The 7530-nt window shown below is 38.0% G+C and overlaps 3 protein-coding genes across 7 annotated transcripts; 1 reads left to right on the top strand and 2 right to left on the bottom strand.

Annotated features, from left to right (window-relative positions):
• Window positions 1-449: 449 nt before the first annotated feature.
• On the bottom strand, window positions 450-1857 carry LOC105688262 (protein FRA10AC1). 3 transcript variants are annotated; one of them, XM_012404414.3, is made up of 5 exons: window positions 1734-1857; window positions 1434-1667; window positions 1150-1318; window positions 927-1086; window positions 450-854 (listed from the first exon to the last, which is right to left on the bottom strand). In XM_012404414.3, exons 2-5 carry the CDS (start codon window positions 1538-1540, stop codon window positions 568-570), a joined length of 723 nt encoding a protein of 240 aa, XP_012259837.2. In that variant the 5' UTR covers window positions 1541-1667; window positions 1734-1857; the 3' UTR covers window positions 450-567. The 3 variants fall into 3 exon arrangements, with proteins under 3 accessions (XP_012259837.2, XP_048507228.1, XP_048507229.1); XM_048651271.1 differs by having other exon boundaries at window positions 927-1318; XM_048651272.1 differs by lacking the exon at window positions 1734-1857 and having other exon boundaries at window positions 927-1318; window positions 1434-1695.
• Window positions 1858-1873: 16 nt separating this feature from the next.
• LOC105688240 (mannose-6-phosphate isomerase) lies at window positions 1874-4369 on the bottom strand. Of its 3 annotated transcripts, none has more exons than XM_012404384.3 (6): window positions 4265-4369; window positions 3442-3779; window positions 3056-3371; window positions 2792-2959; window positions 2524-2726; window positions 1874-2446 (listed from the first exon to the last, which is right to left on the bottom strand). In XM_012404384.3, the coding sequence occupies exons 2-6, from the start codon at window positions 3757-3759 to the stop codon at window positions 2240-2242; spliced, it is 1212 nt and encodes a 403-aa protein (XP_012259807.2). In that variant the 5' UTR covers window positions 3760-3779; window positions 4265-4369; the 3' UTR covers window positions 1874-2239. The 3 variants fall into 3 exon arrangements, with proteins under 3 accessions (XP_012259807.2, XP_012259806.2, XP_012259805.2); XM_012404383.3 differs by lacking the exon at window positions 4265-4369 and adding an exon at window positions 3865-4258; XM_012404382.3 differs by lacking the exon at window positions 4265-4369 and adding an exon at window positions 3871-4257.
• Window positions 4370-4512: 143 nt separating this feature from the next.
• On the top strand, window positions 4513-6504 carry LOC105688539 (nucleoporin Nup43). Its single transcript, XM_012404947.3, has 7 exons — window positions 4513-4837; window positions 5003-5110; window positions 5195-5319; window positions 5411-5532; window positions 5630-5781; window positions 5875-6121; window positions 6213-6504. Exons 1-7 carry the CDS (start codon window positions 4724-4726, stop codon window positions 6383-6385), a joined length of 1041 nt encoding a protein of 346 aa, XP_012260370.2. The 5' UTR covers window positions 4513-4723; the 3' UTR covers window positions 6386-6504.
• Window positions 6505-7530: the final 1026 nt, after the last annotated feature.

The following is a 7530-nucleotide window of genomic DNA, read 5'->3' as shown; positions in this document are numbered from 1 at the left end:
CACACTAATAGAATCTGCTGACTAACGCTGCGTTGTGACTATGGTTGTAACAAATACGATGGATGAAGGAGCTAGGCTTCATCCGTCGCTTCATTACAAATAAGAACAATTAAGAAACGTAGGTTAGGCTAGTTTTTTAAATAATGAGATTCTCAAGTACAGATAGTAAAACATGAAACTAAAAAAGAAAGAGATTGTGCATGGTGAATACCAACAACTGATACTTCAATGAATCTATAGGCTATTACTACTCGTGCATAATAAATTATTAATAGAAGTATAGTGTAGGTAGTCATATTGAAAGTTGAACCATCAACGTTGTTATGAATTTTTGATAAAATACATTTATCTTATACCCCAAAGGCACGCTTGGCAATGTTTAATGATAATATTCCATGGAATTTTCAATTTAAACCATTTTAGGCATACAGGACAAAAACGGAGAGTACTTACGGTGTATTTCGTTTATTGTGACGTACGTGAATACAGAATATCATTCAGGAAATCATTATGTACATACATACATACACGGGTATCTAGAGGGAGAGCGAGATTGTTCGTCAGATTTTACATAAACAACTCGTCAAAATATTCCTCAAACTCTTCCTCTCGAGATTTTTCATTGCTCTCAGTGAGCTTTTCTTTCCAAATTTCTGATTCATTTACGGTCTCTTGAGCTTTTGGCTCAACAGTGTCCTCTTTCTCAACTTTAACTACCGCAACTTCGGATGCAGTAACACCACTAGTTGCTGGAATTTCTTCAGTTTTGCCCAACCTTTTCAAAGACTTTTTTCTCTTGATCTCCCGTTTTTTACTGTGATGATTCAATTTTAAAGAACATGGTGGACAAAGTCCTGAAAGTTCAATTGACATTTGAACGTATCTTGTGAGAAAATTGGTTAAACAATCTGTGTTTAAGTACTCACTCAATTTAACTAAAGCATTTTTCTTCTCTCCATGTTCAACGTATCCAAAATTCACCTCCCAGGTTTTCAGGTCATTTTTCTCCTCACATTTTTTGTTTCCACATTGAAACTGTCCTTTACCAGTGACCACTTCGTTTTCAGTTCGCCATCGAAGAGCAACCTGGAGCATTAATGGCTTATCAATGCAAAATCCAACAGAGCTGACTAGAACGCGATACGGCACCTGGTTTTTTTTGTAGTATATCAAGTCTGCAATGCAATACTCTTTGAATAACTTGTCGTAATACTTTTTTGCTAGTCTGGTTTCCCAGTCGTTTGGTACTTCGGTGTCATCGTCCCACAGAAATCTGTGTTGCTCCCGAAGGACATCGGCATCAGTTTTATCCCTCGACCTCGAAACACACGCCGCAAATTCATGTATAGGGAATCAAGATTCGTTTAATCTATTCAACGGAGATTGTCATCAACATCTACGAAATTTTATCCTCTGGGTTTATGCTGACTTACGTATCTCGTTTTAAGGTTAACGCAGAACCTTTTTGATAAACGAAATAATCATTGATCAATTTCTTGTGCCGATCGTAAGCTGTGAGATGAGAGTATGCAGGGAACATGATTCTCTTTAATGTCACATCCAATCTAGTGTCAAACTATTAAGCAAACGACTGACGCTTTGGAATTTGAACTGAAGTTTCCTCACGAATCACCAAATCACTGATTGCTGATGAGCATCAATGCAACCTACAACAATTCAGTGTGCTTTTATAGGCAGCCCACATTACGGCCGTGTACTACGTACGTACGTACCACGGTGCCACTATCAACTCCATACACTATTCCCATGATCTTGTCAAATTTCCCACTCCTAAGCGCTGCTCAATTCGCCGTTAAAAAACCTATAGACCTCATTCAGAAAAATGTTGAATTTTACCTGGAAAAAAAATTGGTTTCTGAAAAAATAGATCTATTTGTTTCAACAGTGACATAACGCCATCGATAAATTATAAATGACGGGTATTTTCTATACGTGATACACACAATTTACACATTGCGATTGCTCTTGGAGCAGGATTTTTAAATGGCTACATAATAACGGTCTCGGAATATTTGGTAGATCGGTATTCACATTATCACGGAGGTTTAAAGTTCATAACTTTTTTTGACAATACTTTTCATAACGTATAGAATTATGAATAGTAACAATAGGTACTAATTTTCTAGATGGAGTAAATGTGACATTGCTGGTTCTAGGCCCTGTAAGAAGCTCTAACTTGTCATCCTTCTAATCAAGCCATGAATCGACGATAATGGTTTCAGAGATTCACGAAAGCTTGGAACATTAGCATGGGATGACATCCGCAAAGAACTTTGACGTTCACTTTCTCGTTAGCTGGGATGAAAATCACAGAACCTTGGGTTAAAACTTTCGACTGACCAATCTCCCCTTTGCCATTAATTATGATCAAAATGCTGGCTGTACTTCTCGGAATCAAGTTGTAAGTAGCTCTACCAGGAGGAATCTAAACATGTTAACATCGGTGAAATTAGTTGAAAAATTAAAGATTAGCTTGGGATTGACAGAACAAGCGGAACTCACGGTTATTTTTGCAACAGCAAAATCTGGGATTGGGGGTCTGAAAATTTCCGTACACTCGTCTTCTCGGAACGGTTGGAACCGTTTTGCGGATGCTGGCTCGCAGTTGTAAGTTAGCATTTCTACCAACGTCTCAATATCTTTCGGTTTTGGAGTCAGTCCTGCACGTACTACGTTATCAGAGCAGGCCATGCACTCGATACAATCTGAAAATGATGATTACATTCGGAAAACGACAAAGAAATTAATTTTCATAATTATCACATCTTACCACCAGAAAGATAGGCATGAGGCTCATTAGGACCTAAAAATAAGGCTTCTCCAGGCTGCAGTGTTATCCAATTGAATAGATAAATACCGAAACATCCAACGTCTCCAGGATATTGAGAATGCAATTTTTCCAGCAGCGCTCCATTAAGAGCTTGTCTACCACATTCGTCTGTTGACCGAAATAGGAAATGCTTGAATGATCGAATAATCTGACGGAAGATTATTAATAGTACCCAACCCAATCGTAATAAACAGGAGTACAAACCTAGATGGGATAATCTATCCAATAATATACGCAGCTGTAAAGCTACGAATTCAGGATCCCTGGTAAGAATATTCCTAAAGCAGTTTTTAAGAGCCGTATTGAGTCCGGCTTCATCTGAAGTAGAGAGCTCCAATATATTATCCTCTCCAACTACAGCACGGAATTCGGGAACAGCATTGAAGTATTGTTTAATTTCAGATATTGGTCGAAACCCACAGAGAGCTTCAAAGGGAGTGAGAGCAATGGCAATTTCCGGCTTATGGTTTGGGTCTTTGTAAACCTCAGGTTGTGACTTGTGAAGCTGCTCCGCATGCTCCTATGATAAGAGAACATATTGAACTTGAATTTTGAGAATAAAAAATCCATTTCTTGTAAGTAGATCTCACCTTATTTGGGTGTGCCTGTATTGACAGAGCCTTATTGATAGACAAGACTTTGAATAAAAAGGGAAGTTCTGATCCAAACTTCTCTTGCACAGCCTGTCCAAGCACGTGGCTATTCTCTGCGATATAAAGTCCGAGTGGCACTCCCTTTTCTTTCACAACTGAGGGCCCGTTCCCATGCGTGCCCATCCACAGCTCAGCATAGGGCTTACTCTCATCCAACGAATAAGAAAAACTTGACGCCTTCATCAACGTTGCCACTGTACTTTTGCTGCCTTTTTCCCCCCAATCATAGGACTGTACCACGCACATCAATTCCATCTTGCAATTGTTCTAATTATCTGTAAAATGTGAGAAGCTGATTATTGGTAATAAGAACATGACAATGCCACTTTGGACTTTCTAATCAAATAAGATAAAATCAACCTTTACATTGAATCAATGACACGATCACGGCAGATGGATGACAAATAAACAATGTAGACTTGTAGACCCAGTTGGATTCATTCGACATAATAATCTGGTTCAGAAGTAGCTGAGCATATGTTTAGACAAATGATGAAAAGATTACGTGTACGCAAGGGGTGAAACGGGTTCAAGGGTGGCCTTTGCGAATGTGTAATGATTTGTCGATTCCTTTTTAACACGACGGAATCGCCGGCTCACGAATCGTGTACCTGATAACCTCGGCGTTTGATATTATGTTACGAAATTTCCAAACACAGCATAGGTCTGTATTCAAAGGTCAAACAGAATTGGGCAAGAATATTTTGTTCAGAAATTAATGAAGATAACGGATACTAATTATTTAAAAAACAATACTTGCCGACCAGTCCGCTGAATAACCGACGTACCGCAAAGTACGAAAGGAGTACTACACGTCACCACGTATTATCTTCAGTCAACGACGCAGGTCTCAAGTCACCTATAATTCAAATAGGGGAACTTTTTCAGAGAAATTTTCGGGTGAACGCGTAAAATATAACGAAAATCATTATATTTTCTATCGCAATTATTTATATTGAATCATAATTAATGGAATTGTATATTGTGTCATATTTTATTACCATGAGGGTTGTCAAGTTTTGATTCGAATTTAGGGGATTTGCTTGCTATTAAAGATCGATTTGAAATACTGTCGGTATCGTGGTCGGTACGTATGTATGTACGTACACCAATTCGGCGTCTTCGCGGGTTCTTCCACAATTTCTAACCTGTAATCAGCGAGTGATCTTATTTTGAAGATTATTTGTGAATAAGATCTTGGAGTAAAATTAAAACAAGTATGGGTGAAAATATTCACGGTACTTTTATATCTGAGAAAGTTTCTAGGATCAGATGGAAACCTGATGATCTTACTGAAGCAAAATCCTTCGTGACAGGAAGTTGGGATAACCCGGTATGAACGACGAAATTTATCTTCAAATGAACATTGCGTGAAAATCTAGCTATCGCTTTTAACATACCGACAATTCTTTGAATGCATTGGATTTCCTCCCATACTCTAAGTATTTTCATCCATATTAATTCATGTCAAACCTGATCTATCGGCCTCATTTTTTAGGTGAATAGTGTTACTTATTGGACTTTTGACACCAATGAAGAAGACAATGAGTCTTATCCTGTGATAATATCATCTCACGCTTTCCTCGGTGACGTTACGGAGCTTAAGGTAATTGGATGATGAACAGATATCCTATATCGTCTTCCAAATATGAAGATATGTCTTGCTAACAAGTGCTTTTGTTCTTTCAAGTTCATAGGCAGGGATCTTTTTGCAGCGTCCTCATCTGTAGGATCTGTGCATCTGCTACAAATACAGGATAATCCTTACGCTCAGTTCAAGGAACACGTTTGTTGGGAATTTATACATAACTTCAGGTGCAAATTTTTTCTGTGTCTCCTTTTCGTTTTTCTTTTAAAAAACGGGTGAAGTATTCTAGTTGAAAATCTGTCATATTTGAAATTACAGAACATCTGATTACGCATCTTGCACTGCATTGTCTACTTTTGAACAGGACATAGTCAGTGTAGGAGAAGATGGTAAAATAAATTTATTAACAGCCAGAGAAAAAACGCCAGTGAGAGTTATTGGTATGTGAAGCAAAAACCGATAAGACTCAGTTTTATCTGCAGTTTCTATAAAGTAGAAACTTTGACACAGATTTACTGTAACTTTTAATTATTTCAGAGAATGCAGATAGTTGCTCTCTGCACTGTGTAGATTTCTTGAAGCACAGCGAAGTATTAACAGGAAATTTGAGGGGCCACATGAAAGTCTGGGACCTAAGGAACAACCAAGATACTCCTACGACAACTTTCATACTTTCTGCGCAAACAAAGGTCAAATTTTGTATTCAATCAGTTGATAAATCAACTGACACTTAGTGAGGTTTGTCCTGATATCAGTGGTGAATACTTTTTCGCTTTTTGCAGACTAGAGCAACAAGCTTGGCCCATCATCCAACTCAAAGACATATCGTAGTTGCTGGTGGCGGTGATGGAAGTTTAACAGTATGGGATCTGAGGCATAACACCTATCCCATATCCCAATTGAACGCACATTCAAGCGCAGTTAGCGAAGTGATGTTTCACCCAGACAGACCCGAAAATTTATTCTCTTGTTCAATCAGCGGGCAACTCTGGCATTGGAACAACGCGCAGAACTCCAAATTAAAATTAGGTGACTCTATGTTTTCTATCTTCCAACGAATTGTTCTACATTACTTTCCTAACACTTCCTGTCCTAATTACGAACATAATTTCATTTTCAGATTCAGGAGATATTCACTGGTTGAACACGATCGGCACCAGAGGAAAAGTTGACGTAAATTCGCTCTGTGCGACACTACACAAGCCCATTAATTCGATAGACATTAACAGATCGACGCTGCTCTTTGGTTGTGATAACGAGGCCATGTATGTGATAAAAAATATTTCACTATGAGCAGCGAACATTGTAACTTTTTTTAAATAAATGTGTATATAATATTGTGCTGGTGAAAATTACCTTAAGCACATACTAGTGTTTCATGTAATAGAACAAATATAATTTTACACAATTCACCCTGTGTTATGAATGGAGTACCATGACCTTGAAATTATTTGAAAACATTCCTGAGTTTTTCCAAATTTTTCCGAGTTTTTCCCGATTTTGTCTCAATTTATTAACTCATTAAACAATTTTAATACCCTCATCTTTCCAAGCCCCTGAAGCCGCTTGATAATGTGCAAGAAAAGTGACACCATCCCAGATTCATCCCCATTTTTCCCCGATTTATTTTCGATTTTCTAATTAATTATTCAATTACTCCATCTTTCCCGCCGAAAAGTGACAAGTAGCGCCGAGTAGCGTAACATCGGCTCGCGGAACTTGCGTGAACTAAAATTCCAAGTTTCTTGCCCCTTGACTCACCGAGACCCGCCTTACAGCGAGTAGGCCAAAGCGCCTGATGATATACGCACCCGCATTACACGGAAATAATGCGGGTCTCCTGACGTCAAGGGGCAAGAAACTTGGAATTTTAGTTCACGCAAGTTCCGCGTGCCGATGTTACGCTACTCGGCGCTACGTGTCACTTTTTCGGAGGGGAAGATGGCTCAATTTGAATAATTAATTCAAACATCGAAAATAAATCAGGAAAAAACGAAAAAAATAAGAAAAAATTGGGAATAAATCTGGAAATAAATCTAAGGCTGTATGACTTCACCTGAATATCATCCGGGGCTCGCAAGAGATGAAAGAGATCTAGTAAATAATTCGAAATCATTTAAGAAATTGAAAAACATTTAGAAAACATGGAGGGAAAAATAAAGAATAATGCCAAGGCAGTATCTTTTTTATTCTGATCTTGGAAAAAAGAATCTGATTACAAAATTAAACAAAGAGAGAAAACTGAAATGACATCACACCGATACACTATATATTATATAGATAGTTATATCATAGCTTATATAGTATGTGTGTTGTTAACTAATGATTGGTACTAATTTTCAGTCAACGTGTGTGTAACTCATTGTTAATGCATGCAATATATGCTTTTAATAAAGGGTGTAAAGAAAAGTCAGCGATTAATCCCTTTCCCCCCCGTT

Source organism: Athalia rosae, chromosome 2 (assembly GCF_917208135.1).
Source record: "Athalia rosae chromosome 2, iyAthRosa1.1, whole genome shotgun sequence".
NCBI lineage: Eukaryota > Metazoa > Arthropoda > Insecta > Hymenoptera > Athaliidae > Athalia > Athalia rosae.
This window is presented reverse-complemented; position numbering and strand designations above follow the sequence as displayed.

Coding starts and splice junctions, on each gene's coding strand:
- LOC105688240 (XM_012404384.3), bottom strand. CDS start 3,759: ATGGAATTGATGTGCGTGGTACAGTCCTATGATTGGGGGGAAAAAGGC. Junction 3,372..3,441: donor TACAGGCACACCCAAATAAG/GTGAGATCTACT, acceptor CTCTTATCATAG/GAGCATGCGGAGCAGCTTCA. Junction 2,960..3,055: donor GGATAGATTATCCCATCTAG/GTTTGTACTCCT, acceptor TTCGGTCAACAG/ACGAATGTGGTAGACAAGCT.
- LOC105688262 (XM_048651271.1), bottom strand. CDS start 1,540: ATGTTCCCTGCATACTCTCATCTCACAGCTTACGATCGGCACAAGAAA. Junction 1,319..1,433: donor TTAACCTTAAAACGAGATAC/GTAAGTCAGCAT, acceptor GTGTGTTTCGAG/GTCGAGGGATAAAACTGATG. Junction 855..926: donor AAATGCTTTAGTTAAATTGA/GTGAGTACTTAA, acceptor TTGAACTTTCAG/GACTTTGTCCACCATGTTCT.
- LOC105688539 (XM_012404947.3), top strand. CDS start 4,724: ATGGGTGAAAATATTCACGGTACTTTTATATCTGAGAAAGTTTCTAGG. Junction 4,838..5,002: donor CAGGAAGTTGGGATAACCCG/GTATGAACGACG, acceptor CTCATTTTTTAG/GTGAATAGTGTTACTTATTG. Junction 5,533..5,629: donor AACGCCAGTGAGAGTTATTG/GTATGTGAAGCA, acceptor TAATTATTTCAG/AGAATGCAGATAGTTGCTCT.